The sequence below is a fragment of the Arachis stenosperma genome, chromosome 6 (genome assembly GCF_014773155.1).
Source record: "Arachis stenosperma cultivar V10309 chromosome 6, arast.V10309.gnm1.PFL2, whole genome shotgun sequence".
NCBI classification, from domain to species: Eukaryota; Viridiplantae; Streptophyta; class Magnoliopsida; order Fabales; family Fabaceae; genus Arachis; species Arachis stenosperma.
In genome coordinates, this window is record NC_080382.1 from 143,471,880 (window position 1) to 143,491,235 (window position 19,356).

The 19,356-nt window shown below is 29.8% G+C and overlaps 2 protein-coding genes across 2 annotated transcripts; one reads left to right on the plus strand and one right to left on the minus strand.

Moving 5' to 3' along the window:
* The first annotated feature begins 878 nt into the window (after positions 1-878).
* Positions 879-6,062, plus strand: LOC130935543 (WD repeat-containing protein PCN-like). The gene is made up of 11 exons (XM_057865332.1): positions 879-1,131; positions 1,208-1,351; positions 1,587-1,890; positions 1,989-2,052; positions 2,464-2,577; positions 2,722-2,884; positions 3,468-3,618; positions 3,801-4,378; positions 4,559-4,740; positions 4,885-5,145; positions 5,562-6,062. Exons 1-11 carry the CDS (start codon positions 970-972, stop codon positions 5,839-5,841), a joined length of 2,403 nt encoding a protein of 800 aa, XP_057721315.1. The 5' UTR covers positions 879-969; the 3' UTR covers positions 5,842-6,062.
* A 1,882-nt stretch (positions 6,063-7,944) lies between these two features.
* LOC130936484 (protein SOB FIVE-LIKE 5-like) lies at positions 7,945-9,356 on the minus strand. The gene is made up of 4 exons (XM_057866557.1): positions 8,778-9,356; positions 8,577-8,651; positions 8,426-8,480; positions 7,945-8,268 (listed from the first exon to the last, which is right to left on the minus strand). The coding sequence occupies exons 1-4, from the start codon at positions 9,180-9,182 to the stop codon at positions 8,240-8,242; spliced, it is 564 nt and encodes a 187-aa protein (XP_057722540.1). The 5' UTR covers positions 9,183-9,356; the 3' UTR covers positions 7,945-8,239.
* Between the last annotated feature and the right edge of the window lie 10,000 nt (positions 9,357-19,356).

Sequence of the window (19,356 nt, forward strand, 5' to 3'; positions counted from 1 at the left end):
TTATTTTTTTATTTCTCTCTCTTAAAAAAAAACAAGAGAAAAACAAAAAATGTATAACCAAAATAAAGAAGTAAGAGCAACAAAAATGAAAAAGAAAAATAATAAAAAAAACTAAAGAAGTTCTTGTTAAGAAATTACTGCATTAAGTCTAGAATTTTGAAAATTTTCGGTTAAAAATTTGTGGTAAAAAATTTTGATGTCTAAGGTAAAAAAATTTGTGTTACCATTAAAAAATTCTGGTGTGTAATTTTTTTGTTTTCAATAATTCCTCCTCCTTCTTCCTTTTGTTTTCATAGTTTTTTTTGTTTCACACGTATAATTCTTTTTTTTTGAAAAATAAAAGAAGTGAAAAAAATTCAAATAAAGAAGAAGAAAAATTATGTAACTTTTTATTTTATTTTTTGGTTTATTCTTTTTAACAATAAACACAAAAGATTTTAAAGAAAAAACGATTAACTTTATAAATAAAAGCATAGAAATTCTATACGGGAATAAAAAGAAGCAACAAATATAATACTTAATTTGAGGAAAAATAACTTTATAAATAAAATTAAATGTACTTACATTTTACTTTAATTTAATCACTAATACATAACATAGTATATAATATATACTAGTAAATTAATAACACTTTCATAGCTTAGATAATGACATTCATCTTTCTATTTTTAGATAAAAATATAATATTTAATTTGAGGAAAAATATGAATCACATAGGACACTAATAAGTAATAACACGTTTTGGGCCATTAATTACGTAAAACCATTGGGCCTGTATGATCACCTACACTTTTGGTATAAACGGGCTGAGGCCCAAATAAGAATGATAGAGAGAGCTTGAAAAACACTACCGAAACTAAAACCTGGCCGCCTGCTTACCCTACTTTCTTCTTCTTCCTCCTCCACGGCTTCTTCTTCTTTCACTCTCTCTTCTGAAACGCTTCGTCTTCTTCGTCCTTCCATAATAGGATGGGCGAAATCTACAAAATCAACTCAATAGATTGGAAACCCTCTCCTGTAGTCGCTCTTGCCACCAGCGTCGACGGCCTCCGTGTAGCCGCAGCTCGCCAAGACGGTTCCCTTGAACTCTGGCTCGTATCTCCCGGCTCCATTGGCTGGCACTGTCAACTTGTAATCAAGATTCTTCTTATTTCTTTTTAACTTTTTTATTTATGGAATTTTATTTATTTATTTACTTTTTGTTTAGACGATTCATGGTGACCCTACTACAAGAGTATCTTCGCTTCTTTGGTGCCCTGGCGGCTCCAATGGCATGCCGTGCGGTCGTTTATTTTCGTCTAACATTGATGGTTCAGTTTCCAAGTGGGATCTTTTCCACCTGAAGCAAACGGTATTGTGGCTTTTCCCCCCAACTTTTACTGAAATGTTAGCATAGTTAGGTTTAATCTAGTTGTGCTTGGTAGTGCTAGTGTAATGTTTGTTATTTATTTATTTATTTATTTATTTTAATATGGTTGCCACTGGAGTGCTTATTATTATTTATTATTATTTTGGAATGAGTGATTTTGAAGAGTTGTTGGCTAATGTGTAAAATTTGTTTGGCTGAATTTGATGTGCTATTACAGACTGTGCTTGATTCAGATGGTGTTTCCATTTGGCAAATGGCTGTTACGTTCCCTAAGGTTGATTTAGTTAATAATGTGCCTAATGGTGATGTTATGGGGAATGGTTATGCCAGTAAAATTCAAGAATCTGATGAACAAGAGAGCAGCGATAGTGACGAAGATAATGACTCACCTGATGCTGGCAAGCAATCTGTTCTTGAGTCTCCACGTGTAGCAATTGGTTATGATGATGGAAGTGTGAGGATTTATGCCATATCTGACGAAGATGAATTCCTATATGTAAAATCATTGCCTCGGGTCAAAGGTTAGTTTCATTTCGTCCCTGCATTATTTGGTGCTTGCTGCAGTTTTTTCTACTGGGCTCGATTCTGATAAGACAATGCTTTGTGGGATTGCGTACAGGACGAGTTTTAAGTGTGACTTGGAGCACTGATGCTAACTACATATACTCCGGAAGTAGTGATGGGTACGCCTTCTTGTTTTATTCATTAAATAGCAATTTTCAACTATTGTCTTATGCAACTTTGAAGTAAGAGGGAAATTGTCACCTACTTTTTTTTTGGTAGCATTCAAGCTCATATGAACATTGCTTGGCTTTGACATAAATCAAGCACATATAGCACCATAATCCACTCACATTTTTGGACTATGCTGTGTATATCAAAATCAGCCACCAAAGTCAGCCACCCGTATAAAATACATGTTGGAATACAAATTCATATTAAAAATAAATTAAACCACACATTTAGTTATATATAAATACCTTAGTGGCTGATTTCGGTGTATGAATAGCATTTTTGCACATTTTTATATCTCTATTTCCATGTTTCACTATTTGGTTAAATATGCTTCAGCTTTTCTCCTCTTCTTTTCACAGGTTAATACGGTGCTGGGATGCTACGTCTAGTCGTGAAATTTATAGGATTACGGCTGGGCTTGGAGGTTTGGGTGGCGGACATGAACTTTGCATATGGTCGTTACTGTCTTTAAGGTAGCATCGAATCATTGCTTTTTAAATTAACTAAGATGAACACACTTGCATTACATATATACCACACATTTATGTTTTTGATACAAGAGTACCTTCTGCATTTCGAAGACCTTTGTCAATGATCCTCCTTTGGTTATTGTTTAGGTCTGGGACGCTTGTTAGTGCAGACAGCAGTGGCAGTGTCCAATTTTGGGATAGTAAACATGGAACTCTCTTGCAAGCACATTCATTGCACAAGGGCGATGTAAATGCTTTGGCTGCATCCCCAAGTCATGATAGGGTGTTCTCGGCTGGTTCTGATGGCCAGGTATGGAGTTGCACAATTTGTTGAATTCTTAATATTCAGAATATGTTTGGTCTTGGGGGTAAAAGTGGAGTGGAAATTTTCATGTATGCATTTTTATGTGAGATTCATGTGAGGGATTCCAAATCCGACAACTTTTCTCCAAGAGTTGCAGGAGACATTATAATCATAAATCATCAGGATGTTTTGACTCTTGTTATTGTATGTTTAGAAGCTTCTAAGTAAATTTCTACCATGAGGTGATCAATTCTTAATTGTGGCTTGGTTATCATTATATGCTCCTTAATTCTCGCTTCTTCTGATCCATTTAATGTGTATTTATCACTTCGCTAAGTTATAATATTTCATGGATTTCTATGTTCCATTTTATCTTCTGTTTTCATCTCAAAATTCAATATGAACAAGTTAGATAGTGAAAACAAGAAGTGTATATTGTTCTGTAATCTGGAAGCCAAAGTTCATGTGTTGTATGTTCTCACTCTTTTGTATATTATTAACAAAAATGTAATGCAGTGTTATGTACAAGATAATATACTCATGACCAAGTGCATAATACTAACGTTGGTTTAGTTTATACTATTTGAAGGTTATTCTCTATAAGCTGTCTAGCCAGTCAGCATCTTCCGACAGTGTCAACCCCCTTGTGATGACAAAGAAATGGATCTATGTTCACTATGTAAGGTCTCATACACATGATGTCAAGGCCTTGACTGTTGCTGTGCCGATATCTCAAGAAGGTCTGTTTGAAAGACCCAAAATTGCTTTCCAATGAAATAAATGTTTATCTACCACCCTTTTTTTTAATTAAAAAAAGAGAGCTTATCTTGTTAGTTTTATATCTCATGTAAACTGAGATCTTTAGTTGCTAACTTAGAATCTACTATTTCTGTTGATTAGCTATGAACTCTTTGTTTAGCAGATTCTCTGCCAGAAGAGAGGAATAAAAGACGTCGGCTTGAAGGAAAGCCTGTTGATTTAAATTATCATAAATGGTCCCAATTTGGGGTTCCCATGCTTATCTCAGCAGGAGATGACACAAAACTATTTGCATACCCGGTAAAGGAATTCACTAAGTTTTCTCCTCATGATATTTGTCCTGCGCCTCAGAGAACCCCAGTTCAGCTAGTGCTTAATACTGCCTTCAATCAATCATCAATGCTTTTAGTCCAGTCTAGGCAATGGTTAGATGTACATTTACTACATCTTGGAAATGTTCGTACAGCTGGACGCTTTACTAAGACTGAAATCCTTGCACGAGTGAAGACTAAGGAATCTCGGAAGATTGCTTGCAGCACAATTGCTAATTCTGGGGAGCATTTTGCGTACTCTGATAATGCAAGGCCTAGTCTGTTTGAGTTAAAGAGGAGTGAAGTTGGAAAGATTACATGGAGCGTGAGTAGAAAGAAGCTTCCCCCGAGGTTACCCTTTGCCCATTCAATGATTTTCACCCATGAGTCATCCTGGTTGATACTAGCTGGCCATGATAGGAGGATATATGTAAGCTAGCAATATTTCTTTCCTATTATGGCTAGAACTGTTTATTATAGGCATTTAATTATGGGTTTCTGTCAACCATGCTTGCCCTACGACGTCCAAGAATCTTGTTAGCATTATGCTATTTGGTTAGGGCTTTGTATAGTTTGTTTTATTGATACTCCTTGCATTTGAATGCTATAGGTTGTGGATGTCAGCACATCGGAACTAGTGCATGCTTTTACACCCTGTCGGGAGCTGGATGACGAGAAATTGCCTCCGAAGGAACCTCCCATTACTAGATTATTTACCAGTTCCGACAGGCAGTGGCTGGCAGCTGTTAACTGCTTTGGCGATATATATGTGTTTAACTTGGAGACACTAAGGTTGCCACTAATTTGCTTTTAATTGTGATTCGAGATTACTATTACTTTACTTTGCTGTCTGTAGGAAACTCATAATCCATTTCTTATGAATGTGAAAAGTAAAAATTCAAAATTTTTACATAATAATAAGCCTTTGTGCTTCAGGCAGCACTGGTTCATCTCAAGATTAGATGGTGCCTCTGTTACGGCTGGTGGGTTTCCTCCCCAGAACAACAATGTAATGATAGTTACAACTTCTTCGAATCAAGTGTATGCATTTGACGTGGAGGCCAAGCAGTTGGGAGAATGGTCGATGAGGAATACATATGTTCTTCCCCGGAGATTCCAGGAGTTTCCCGGTGAAGTCATTGGGCTTTCATTTCCTCCCTCATCAACTTCATCATCAGTTGTAATTTATAGCTCCAGGTATTTTTAATTATCTTTCATTGTGTTGTCATGTTCATATTTATATAGTTGATTCAATTAACCTATATAAAGAAATGATTTTGTGATGTTTATTTTGGATACAAGTCATGAGAGGATCCATATCCATTTATTTTTAACTAAAAGGGTGGCAGCTAAATTTTGCATTAATACGAAATGATAAAAAAAACTGAAATTAACAAATTAAATGGCATATGCCACAAACTTTTTGATATAGTTGTTTTGTTTATTGTTCTGGCACTGTTACACTTAATATGCTCTATACTTGCACAATCAAAAAATGGTATCTGCATATGTTGTTTCACATTAATGTATGAACTTATACATTAACCTTATGATCTTTATACATCTTTTGCTTGTTGATTGTTTCTCATGTTTGGAAATTTTTGTGCATTCAGGGCAATGTGCTTGATTGATTTTGGATTACCGGTGGAGCAAGACGAAAGCGATATGCTAAATGCTCAAGAATCATTGACCAGGAACTTGCAACAAAACTTTACTAATGTTAAGAAGAGGACAAAATATAGGAGAAACTTTGACGTATTTTCATTAGATAACCCAGTTTTATTTTTAGCTCATGTCTCAAAAAATTCCTTCTTTATGGTAGAAAAGCCATGGCTGGAAGTGGTTAAAAGACTAGAAGCCCCACCAGTTCATAAACATATTTTTGGCACCTAAGTTTTCAAAACAAAATAGGGAGAAGAAAGGGTTGTTCTCAGCTTTAGGGGGTGACATGATGATGATGATAATGGTGTTGATGATGCATCTTTATAAGGGGGATATAGAAAGAGGGTCCCTTTCAATGTTGTTTTTTACTCCTTTTTCTTATTTTGTCTCTCCATGGCTGGGATCCATTGTCATGTATTGTGTTTTCATAATCAATTTTGTTCCATTGGTGATGATAGCTTTTTTACTTCATAGTTTTAGGCTTTATAACTTTTTTTTTTTTTTTTTTTGGTCGGTAGGCTTTATAACTTGTATTGTACTACTACACCATCTCTCCTTGGCCCTGTTTCTCTTGCTTGTGACATATAGAATCTTTTCATGACGATTATGCATGAGATGATTAAGACGTACATGAAACTACCCTTGAAAGTAGGAATATTCTTGGGTTGAATGTTGACATTCAAAGTGTATCAATCCAGAGGGAAAACCAAGTTCAACAATTTTTTGATTCATCAAACTCTAGTATAAATTTATTGTTTTATTTACTTATTAAAAATCGAGACCAACTTATCAAAATTCCTTTTTTTTTTCTTAATTAACATCTCTAAAATAGTATATCCTTGAAAGAGAATTATATATATTGGCAAATAGAATTGGAATAATTGGAGTATATACTTATATTGCGACTAGTTATTTACTCATACGAGAGTAAAATAGTTTAGTACTTTTTTCATGAATGAAGGATGCCTATATAAAATTTTGAATTGGATTGGATAATATTTAACCCTACAGTTGTAAAATTTAAATGTTTTAATTAGATTGGATTCTTTTTTAAACCTAATATAGTGAAAAGATATTATTAGTGTGCTGTACTCATCAATGCATGTTAACATGATATGTAACATGTACCCTCCAATAAAGGCAATGCATACTAGTAAAACTGTGTATCCATGATATGGAGCATGTGCCCTAAACCTTAACTCCATCTTGCTAACACCTAAAAGGTCTCTAATGACAAAGGTGAACCACAAAATGCCCATGGAATTAGAAATGATTAGTGAAAGGTGAGGTGTTTGTCCTTTTCTAAATATCTAAGTTGCTTTGAAATGTATCCATGCGGTTAGTTCAAGTCTGAGGATATAAACACCTTTTGAATGGAAGATTTTGTTGGATATCCTACCAAAACATAATATATTCAATAATTGTACTAAGTGTTGTGAATGGATCACAATTCAAAGTGAGTAGCTATCAAAAGGGGTTGTGGGGTTGCCCCTTTAGGCTGAAAATGAAACTTGGCTTTTGGTTTCATTTGGATACTTTGTCTATTTTTGGTGCCAAGCCCATTTCTCTTACCATATTTACCCACCCAAAGTAGTTGTGAGCAAGGCTGGCAGTAGCTGAACTTAATCAAGTGGGCCCCACTACTCATAACTAAGGCCTTTGGATTTGATTGATATATGGATTCATGGTGGTGAATAATGGCTCAAGTGAAATTGTGACCCCTCTTTCCTCTCTTATTTTTATCTTTTCTTTTTTTGGTACTTTATTTGACCTGTTCATTTAATTTGAGTTGTAATTGTTTCACACAAAAGGAATTTTCTGAATTCAAGATCACTAGAAAAGATATGCTATTATTAAGAATTCCACTCCAGAAATTTTGAAAATGCTCCTAAGTTTTAATGTTTGATGAAATCACTGAAAATGAAACAAACTTGTCTACTATTGGACCAATTCCATGTTAGTATTAACATTCTCCCTTCTAAATTTACTATATCTTTTATTTTTTAGTAGTAAATTAGTTAACTAGAGAATGAAAAAAGTTTGAGCACCAATCTTAGAAGAGTTTCTGATTGGTATCACATTTTTTACTGAACACATTTGGGAGGTCCCAGAGATGCATCATGCTTGTCACTCTGATTCATGACATAAAGATTCTACATGATTTTAAACACAATTTTCTTTTCTTTTATTTGAATTAATTGGCAATGTTGTGAACTTGTAATAAAACTTAGCATATGCAAAGTTTTTGCATCATGCTTGCCACTGATGACAACAATAAAAAAGAAGAAAGAAATTAAAAAAAAAAAAATGGAAGACAGAAACCTTACCCAGTTTCTTATATTCTCTTAGGTTGTTCCCCAACTGCATTGGCAGTGTAGTACAGAAGCATATTCAAATAAAAGAGTGAAAGCTACAACAAAGGTTGCTTTTTCCTTGTTAACATGTTGAAAAAAGATGAAAAAAATTAAATAAAAGGAGGAAATTAAAGGAATTTTTTTCCCCTTTAAACAGACATTGAAATTTGAATATTTTTTCTTTCTTTCTTTTTTGACAATATCCCCCCTTTTGGTCTCTCTTTCCATAGCAATGCAGCAGAAGTGACAGCAGCCACAGCAAAATGATTTTCATTTCATTTTCTTCCTTCTTCATCAAAACCACCTAATGAGGAGAAAAAAAAAAGGTTTAATATATTTTAAAAAAATCAATGTATTTAAACATCTGATACATTGTTTTTTCAATGTATGAGTTTGTTTAAATTAACAGTTATTTTGAATCAGAGGGAGTAATTTGAAGAGAATGGATCATGATTCATTACCTTGTTCCTCTGAAGCTTGTTTTCCTCTGAATAGGTTCTGGAATTTAGGCTTTCTCTGTATAATAAAATGTGCAAATAATTGATATTCATAAAGTATTGATCATAACTGAAACAATTTAATCAACCACAAACTAAACTATATATTATATACCTTTATTCTTGTTACTGATAAACACTGAGAAAAATCCAATGCATCTTCCACTGCTCCATTCCCTGAGAAACTCTTCTGTTCAATAAACAAAAGAATTCATTTAATTAATAAATTACTAACAAGAAATTAAGCTATATGAAAAACATGTTAATTAGTATTAATATTATTATTATGTCATGTGAAATTAATGAATTTATTAACCTTGTGACTCTCCTTTGGAAAGTTGAAGATTGGTGAGCTAGCAGTGTCATCAAGATATGAAGATTGTTGTTGTTGTTGTTGACTTCTTCCAAATTCTTTGACCATCATCTTCTTCTTCTTCTTCTTCTGTGATTCTTTGGTATTATTATTGTTATTAGCATACCAATTATTCTCACAATACCATGATGATGCATCATCATAATGTGGAGGACCTGATGAAGCATCAGAAACCATTGACAAATCTTCTTCAAACTCCTCCTCTTCCATTATTCTTCCTGCTCCTTTCCCTTCAAATTCATCTATTCTTTGGAAATAACTCTCAGAAACAAGTGAAGAAGATTGGTCCAAATAATGTGTCCAACCTGATTCACTAGCACTATTGTATTGTGAAGCTGATATATCCATCTTTTTTTTTTTCTCTTTCTAATAAGAAAGAACTAATTTGATGCTCTTATATATATAGATTCTGTGATCAAAGGAACTTGTATAAGATCCTAAAGGGTAGCTGTTTTCCACACTCTCTTACTCTCATCATAAGTATAAGAAGAGGAGAAAAAGAAAAAGAAAAAGAAAGACTAATAATTCATTAACAAACAAAAAGGAGAGAGAGAGAGAGAGTGAGAAAAAAATAATAATAAAAAATGCACTATAATTCTAAACTATTATGTGTCCTTTAGCACAATCCTTTCACCTTCTTATTTTATCTTTATGTGAATGAATCAATATGCCAGTTGGCCTTATGTGCGTGTGTGTATGTGTACGGCAGTGTCTTCTAGCAAAGAGGGAGTGAGAGAGATAAGGGGAGATGCAATAGCTCAGAATCAGAGGATTCATCCAATTAATTTACTCGTCTATTTAAATAAGTATTAAAAATTTGATTTTTGTTTAATATATATAAATATCTATTTATTAGTTATAAATTCTTAAAAGTTTAATTATTCTATTAATCTTTATAATTTCACAAAATTTTTAATTAGATTCCTATATTTTTTTTAATTAGGTCTTTACAGTAATTTTTTTAATTAAGTCTCTCTTAGTAGTAATTAGTTTAATTGTATAGGAATCCAACTAAAAACAAAATTAGTGCAGAGAATCAAATAAAAGAAAAAAAAATATAAAGACTCAATTGAAAAAAAATTTAGTACAGAGACCCAATTAAAAAAAAAAAGTATAAGAACCTAATTGAAAATTTTGCGAAATTATAGGAACCAATAGAGTAATTAAACCGTTAACAAACTTTGATAGAGATATTTCTTTTAAGATTTGGATCTAATATATTTTTGTAATTTAAAAGTGTAGTTTGATATTTTTAATGAATGAAATTTTAGTTTTGTAAAAAAATGAAACTTTGTTTTGTTACTATGCAATGAAGTGTGACTTTGAATTTTAGTGATACTTATAATGTATTTTATAATAAATGAATTTTGAAATATATATATATATATATATGGAGTTATTTTTCCATTATGGCAGCATTGCATTACCATGCTCCTCTCATAGGAGGATAGTGCTGTCCTTTCAGGACAAAAGTTAATCTTAATTTGGCCAATTCACAACTAATGATGCTTTAATGATTAGCCCTTTTGTTTCTATTAATGGTTATAGGGGGTTTTGATAGTTGACCTCACAATAAATGCTGTATGCTCCCTTCTCATATGGTTTTTGCTTCTTTTTTTTTTTGTTACCTAGTTTATTTTTTATATATTTATTTAAAATTTATTCTCTCAAGATAAAGATAGAATGTGACTCTATTCAAATTATCGTTCAAATTTATCTTATAATAATAAACTAATACTAGATTCCAATTTTTTGTATATGTATTTAAATTTATTATTGCAAGAAGATTAAACATGACTCAATTTAGATTGTGGTACAGATTTATCTTATAATAATAAAATGATACTAAATTCCAAAAAAAGTACAATAAGATAAATGTTACAAATATCTCACCTTTTATTTCCCCTCCCTCTCTCTTCATACATTTATGTCTGTTTTGCAACCACCAACAAAACAAGGTTCTTTAAGTTGTGAATGAATTGAGTATTATAAATTCTTTAAAATTGTGCTTAATTAACAGCTCTATCACAAATCAATATTTACCACTTAGTTTTAAACAAAAAAAGGCTCAAAAGTTTTTCTAATTTGGAAATTTCTTCTCCTTTTTTAAAGTTGAAATTGGGGGTCAAAAAGCAATCCACAAAAATGTTGGTTACACCAATTAATAAAGTGATTGTTTTATTTAATTACAATAGTTGATTTAATTTTGATTAGAAACAAATAAAATTACTATGTATTTTGAGTACTAAAAAGTGTTTGTATTATAAATGCAAAGTGTCCTAATTGAGGTAGACAAAGGCACGTTATATTGAAAGAAAGCAGTGGTGAGGCCAAGATTTCAAAATGTTATGCGAATAAGAAGCAACTGTATTGCGGTGAAAAGACTGCTCCTTTATTTTCCTTCAGTAGTTTCTTCCTGCTTCTTATTTTTCATTTCACTTCCCTTTAAATTCATATGCAAAATGGTTGGTGAGAAGAGAGAACTTAGAACCAAAGGATACAAAGGAAATTATATAAGAAAATAATGTAAATAATTATTACTTTTTTTGGAGTTTAAAAGAGGCTCATTCTTTTGGACATGAGAAGCTTATGTGTGTTGTGTGTTGTCGTGGAGAATGTGGATGCTAGACATGGATGTGGGACAGTTTTTTCTTATCCGATTTTTTTATAAAAAAAAATTAAGCTTACTAATCGGATAATTCGATTTGTGTCAATTTTTTTTTAATTTTTTAAATACAAATCGGAGGATTCGATTTGTGTACCCAAAAATCAAACTACAATTGTGTAAAATACTTATAGACTTCATAATTGCGTCCTACACCATTTTTTCTCCTGCGTCTAAATTAAAAAGTGTTTAAAAGAAGATTTGAATGAGAAAGAATTAATACATAATTTGCAATTGATATATTGAAAGTTAGATGCAGCAGTGAAAAGCATTTAGAGAGAAAGAACATAGTACAAAAGATACAGCATGAACACATGACTAGAAGACATATAAGATTTTCAGAAATGCCACATAAGTTCAATACTCTCCCTGGTGACAAAAAACTTATCTAAGCCAAATGGTAGCAAAATCCATACAGTACTATGGCCCCATTAATCTTGGAAACATTGCCCTTCCTTTCTATATCTGTGAATATGTACCTGTGAAATTGTAGTGACATTAGGCTTGAAATCTGGTATCTATCTCTAGGGCCATATTATATATATTTTTATTTTGTACTATGCCAATATCAATGCATTGAACCTATTGAACAGTAAAAACAATTCCATCACACTTGACATGGTAAACATGGTAATGCCATTAAATCTTCCATTCCTAGATTGGTTTCATGCCTATTTACTATTTAGAAAGTGTTGAGTTAATTGCTGGTCACTTGACCCTACTCTCATTTCAACAAGTCACTCAATCAATAATGAACCCAACCTCTATTCATTACTTCCTCTTATTATTATTATTATTTTAATTCTTTTTTTCCAATTAAATACTTTCTTTATTTTTTTGAGTCAGGAGATTAAATTTCAAGAGTCGACTTTACAGCTGGCATTCAAAGAGTCGATTACTTCTAAATATTTTCAAACCAAAATGGCAATAAATAAATTCTTGAATTGTTTGTAAATTAATTAATTAATACAAATCAAACTATTTAATATGCTTTACTTTTTTAATATATAATAATTTAGGGTTATTGGGTAGTGTCAATTGACAATGAAATGTGACTTTATGTATAGATCATAGGGCCACAATATGATTCTGGTCTGACTCCAATTGGTCCCGCCCATTTTAATAGAATGTGTCCATTTGCATATGTTTGATGCTTACTGCTCTGTTAAGCACTTGGGTTATCAATCTCAATCATTTCTACCTGTAGAACTCTCTAAAGCCTAAATCATATTAAATAATAATCAATAATTCTATTCTATTATGGAAATCAATCTATCATGGAACTTAGCCTTCCATGGTTCATCATATGGGAACAAAAAACTTCTTATCCTAAATAATCCTAATAACCCACCGATTTTAGATTGGTGCATGTCATGTTCTTTTTCCAATCATAAATAGGTCATAGTACATTTAAATCATTAGTAGAAATACAACTACTTCATATATATATATAAAAGAATTGGTGTGCAACTTTCTTTTTTAAAATACTTTTTATTATATATAATTTATAAAAAATTATTTTGTTATTTTCATAAATTAAACCTAAGACTAGTTAACTAATTTAAAAATAACTCACTATATCTCACTTGATTCTCTTTTTATTATTTTAGCACATATTTAATATATAAAAGTGAATCAACAAGAACATTAGTATCTATTAATACATCCAAAAATCTTATTCCTACACTAAAATTAGTTACCAATATATTTGTATATAAATATATATATAGTTTAATTTTTTAATGTGTATTTATATTCCAACATATATTTTATATTGGTGACTAACTTTAGTAGTTAATTTTAGTGTGTACATAATATAATCGTAATACATTAGTATATATAATAGGAATACGAAGAGGATTGGTGTCCAATTTTTTTCTAAAATACTTTCGTTATATATAATTCATAAAAAAGGTTTTCTCCAAAATTTTGAATCCAAAATGTTTTAGTTAAATTATAAATCATTTGTCATCTCAACTAGTTCAATTTTTATTATTTTTGCACATATTTAATAAATAAAAGAGTAAATCAATAAATTCATTAGTTGATACACTAGCTACTATATATAATTACATGTTCATTCATATAACTAACTCAAGAATATAGGTTATATCTTAATATAACCAATAATTTTTTTGAACAATATGAACAACCATCAATCAAATTAAAATATATTACACATTTAAATTATTCACCTAAATCTTAATATTAGAATAATTATCCACATACCTAGTAAAATGAACATCTGATATATCAATTGTTCACATTATTTAGTATTTTCATTGTCTACATATGCTTTTCCATTATTATATAATGAAAATGGCAATGTATTTCGGAAAAAAAAAAGAGTTTAACGTTCAATGAAAATTAACTTATTATTAAATAAAAATAAAAAATTTGAGAAATAAATTATAAAACACAATAAATCTTAAATTTTAAATTTTAAATTATAAATTTAAATTATTGGTATAAAATATAATATTTGTTTAATTAACAACAAAGTGTGATATTCTTTACTACCTAATAAAGAATATTCAAAGATGGGTTATAAAAAAACTACTTATTTAAGAAAAGCATCACTTTATGTTTAATTTGAAAACAACAGTACAAGAATTAATTAATGGTATAGGATGAGAGGAAAGAAAGAAAGGCATAAGCTATGTGTGAAGCCCATGCATGTAGATGAGCAGTTCAAATCATGGGTCATGACACATATGTTAATTACTTCAACAGTTTCTTCTATTCACCAATTGAAAAGAAAGAAAAAGACACTAATGAAACAGATATATATAAGAATTGGGATACTATCACCTTAGCCCTTAGACCCTTTTTCATTTGTTATTGTATGCTAAGAGTTAAAGAGAGTAGCACTGTATAAGTATGGCACAAGAGCATTCCTACTATGGTCCCCTTTTCATGGCAACCAAGGTCAAACATTGCTTATACCATACAGTGCCTAACCACCGACGAAAAATACTTCATTCTTCCAAAATTAAATTCTAAATATTCATAATTAATTATTTTATTTATGTTTAATATCTTAAAATTATATAAAAATAATACAAAATTTAGTAGTTTTAAATACTGTATTTTCTTTGGTATATATGTCCTATATATATATTTTAATAACTGTTAAAAACGAGAGACTAAACTAGAGAAAGGATGGTATATTATTGAGTGTATTCGAGTTGTCTATTTAAGTTGTGTAGAATGATACAATATAAAAAGATATTTATAAGTACTAAGAGAATCGTAATAATAAAGATCGTAATCTCCTATAATAAATATTCAGATATACTAAATAATATTAATTCATCCTAATTGATTTTAATTATATTCTAACAATAACATACAAATATATATATTTATTTTTGGCACTTAGCTTTATATATATGGATATATATCCTATCCTATACCATCAACTTTCTTTCACTTTCACACCCAGGACAAATAATCAAGTCCATGTCACATTGGTTAAAGTCAAATCTTTATGCTTCAGTTTTCTACCTATCTAGAAGATAAGGGACATATTAGGGGGTATGCTGATGGAGGATGAAAATGAATTGTACATGACAACATTTAATGTAAACATGGCTTTAAGAAAAACTAAGTGTAGGATACTAGGATTGTAGATAGATATATATATATATCTTCAATTATTAATTTATTTATTTAATTAATGAGAAAAATACATTATATGTGAATCATGAGAATCTAATGTTCAGAAATGTGTACAGAAAGAATTAAATACCTATTACATTGAAATAGTGTGATGAGAGACACAATTGAAAACTCACACTACACTTTGTTCTTGGATCTTTTTTTTTTCCCCTGAAACAAAGAGTGTTAAGTCAATCTCAAATTCTGAAGCTACAAAGGACATATCTCTGAAGCTTCACAGTGATCATGGTGAAACAATAATAATAATGATGATAATAATGCCACCAAAACCTAGAGCAGTGAAATTTGCACGTGCTTTTTTTGTCTGGTCCATGATTTCAGAGACCAACCTATTGAGACAAATAATTTAAAAGCATCTATAAAATGTGCAGAATTATAATTTGTTATTTAACTTCTTTTAACGTTATCATTATTGTACTATTTAGTATTTAACATCTAGAAAGGTAAGTCTGAATTGTCTTTTCTTTTAATTAAGGAAATTACCTGTCCTTGAGTGATAATTAGTAATCACCACTTACTCCAATTTTAATAGTGATGTGAAATTATTATTCCTTTTAATCTTGTCATGCATGATTAGGAGACAATTATTTTTGCATTATTGCTGCTTTACTAAGTTGTCATTTCACTATAATGCATAGCATATATAGCTTTCAGTCATTAATATATTAAGGTCTTCTCATGTAACACATTATTTTGGGACAGTAGAACAGAAACCAATAAGAGAGACGGGTACCCAAATAATCTCTTTTATTTGCATTTTTTTTGTCTTGTGGTATTTCTACTAAACAAATTAAGGATTAATTTGTCGTGAATTTGAGTTTTGTTTAAGAGTTTATCATTAGTCAATGAATTACTACATATATAAGATGGAATTCGAGTCGTCAACATTTGTTTAATAAGTAGACTAGTGAAATCACTCTTAACCAACCCAAGTTGGTTCTCTCCTTATTTGTATATATGACTGCGTTTGTTTACAGGCACCAAATACTGAGACAAGAACACAAAGAGACAAAATTATATTTATTGGTAGATGAGACATAGATACAGAAATCGTATCTAAAGACACTGAATTAGTATATTTTGTGTTCATCCTAACAAAAAAGACATATAAACACAAAAAATACAATTTATTTTTTATTTTTTCTTTTATTATTCTTGTTAATTTCTTTTTGAATGAAAAAAATTGAGAATAAATTGAACTTTTATAATTTGTTATAGTTTATCACCAAACAAAATATAAAAATACCAATTTTTATGTCTCTATTTTTTGTGTCTTATTTCAGTGTCTTATCTTATCATATTCTCAAAACCAAACACAACCTATTGTATGAAAAATAAAATTCTATGATGAATTACTAAGATAAGGTATAAAGTCTTTTTTTTTTTCTTAAATAGTAGGGTAAATTACCAAAATGATATTCAAAAATTTATATTGTTGACAAAAAGAACTCTAAAAATGCTAACGACATATAAATTGTCGAAAGATTAAAAATTTGACAAAAAGAATTAGATATTAATACATATTCTAAACAACGACTTTAGATATCAAATTTTGATGCACATATTTGTAATTATTATTAAAAAAATATATTTTTATCCTTAAAATTTAGTAATTTTTTGTCAAATAAAATTAAAAAAATATTGTGAATGACCACATTTTTTTAAATAAAAAAATTTAGAAAACAAATTTTGTTTTAAATATTTTTGTGTATCTTTTAAATATTTATTCAAATATTGTAAAAAAAATTTAGATCAAATAATAATAAGTCATTTGCTAAATATAAATACAAAAAATATAATATTTATTTATTCTTTTTATCATATTTTTAAATTATTTAAAAATTATTTTGTTGAGAATATATTTTAGGAATTTTTTTTATCATTGGTTGAATTTTTTGATACCAAATTAGTAGTTAACTCCGTATTTGATATTTATGGTCAATTTGTTACAATTGTTATTACCGTTTCAATATAATATTATAATCAACTTCTACTTATAAGTTTTAAAATATTACGTATGCTTATAATAACTGATTTTCTAGCTTAAAATTTACCAAATTTTGCCTATGATCGAATTAATTTAGTTTTTCATCATTTTCCTAAAACAACTTTGAGTATTCACAAAAGTTTATGTTTTAGAATTTTAATTGTTGCCCATGAAATATATACTTATTCCTCAGCAAAATGCAAGGCTTGCGAATTCGGAAGTTAGTCAATTAAGTTACTTCATCTATCATCATCTCAAGGGATAAAGCGATAAGATTACTTGATGTATTATGTTAAAACTTAAAAGATTGGGTGTGATATGTTAGTAGTGTGAAAAATGTTAAAAGAGATTTCATTTCTTATAAAAAATAAATAAAGATTTCAATTTTAATGTAAATGAAGATAAAAAAAACTTATATGTCCCTTTTAATGTGTAACACAAAATGCCAGTCCCAATGAAGATACTACTAGACTAATACATGACAATATAATTAAACATGGCCTTTTAGTATTAGGATGCAACTACACCCACTTGTTACAACTTACAAGACAGGTAGTAAGTAGTCCCCAATGAAGTTGATACAAGACTTGAGCAGTAACCCACATGCATGCATATAATAACATCATAAAACAAGATGAATTACACTTATTTTTCTTCAAGTTTAGAAAAATTCATAATTCTCTTTTATTTGTTTAGGTTATATTAAATAATTTTGGTTTAAACAAAATTTTAGTTATTTTAAAATATATATACGTATTTTGGATTGATCAAAATTTAAAATATTGATGTGATAGGTTAAATATTCATGTGAAAACTTAAATGCCAAAATTTTACTCTCTACTATAATAATTTTTTGGATTACTGACAAATTTTAGAGAACTTAATTTAAATAATTAAAATTATAAGTTAATTTTATAAATTAAAAAATTAATTAAATCGTTTAAATTTCTAAATTAAAGTAATTACTTAAATTCATAGGTACGCTAATAAGTAAAACTTTACGAGTTATTAGGAATAATGTTAAACTATATATTATGTAGCACCCACTTGATAAACAGGTTTTGATTACTGTTGTTTATATTCAATGCAGTGGATCAAATTTCTGTAAAAAGAAAAAAAAATGGATTTCTTTGGTGGTCATTACCAACGAATTTTATCCGTCGCAAAACTGATTATTTTATTAAAGAATTATTACCAACGGAAAGAATCTATTTTTAGTTGAAAAATATTATCTATTTATTCGTTGCAAATGAATTAGATTTATTGTTATTTTTTTGTCACAAATTAATGATAAATTTTGAGATTTGATGGTCATTTTTAGTGACAAATTTTATCCGTCACTATTTTATCACTTATCAATATCCATTACTAAACTAAAACAAATCGTCATTAAAAATCTACAGTAATCTAAAAATTCTAGTAGTAACCAAATCAAAACAACACAAAAAAATTGATTTCTTAAGGATGAAAATTACATTGAACTCTACCAAATTTAAAAGAAAAATAAAAATTGTTATGGTATAAATATAATTGTTAGTCTAAATTAGAAATAAAATAATAGATGAATATAATTTGATGATATATATTAAAATTAAATTCTTAGAATAATTAAAAAAATTTACAAATTATTGTTAAAGAGTCTGATAAGAGAGAAAGAAAATTGATTTTTGCAGCTAACAATGCAATCGTTGGTGGGCATCAGGGGCGAAGCTACATACATAGAAAGAGGGGTAATCGCTCCTCCTAATTTTAATTTTTTACATGTAAATTATATGTAAATTTCAGTTTTGTCTTCCTTAAAATCTTATTTTAATCTTTTTTTAGTGTGTAAATATTTTTGGCCCCCCTCTAATATTTCTTCTAGCTCCGTCCCTGGTGGGCATGGTTGGACAAAAGGCCAGCTGTGAGAACAAAGAGTGTGGACGAGAGAGAAAGCCAAAAGAGAAATAGGAGGTAGCAATGCATATGCATGCTGATCGTATGAGAAAGCGGCGATCCCGCTACCACTCACCATGTTTTCCGGAATCATACATACATACATACATGCCTTATTCTTACTATCATTATTATTAGGTTCTTGGAAGATGCTGTTTTGAACAGAAACAAAATAAAAATCCCAATAATCCCTCAGAGTCACAGAGAGAGAAAGAAGCATGTGAGCGTATCTGAATGGTATTCCCCAGTTATGA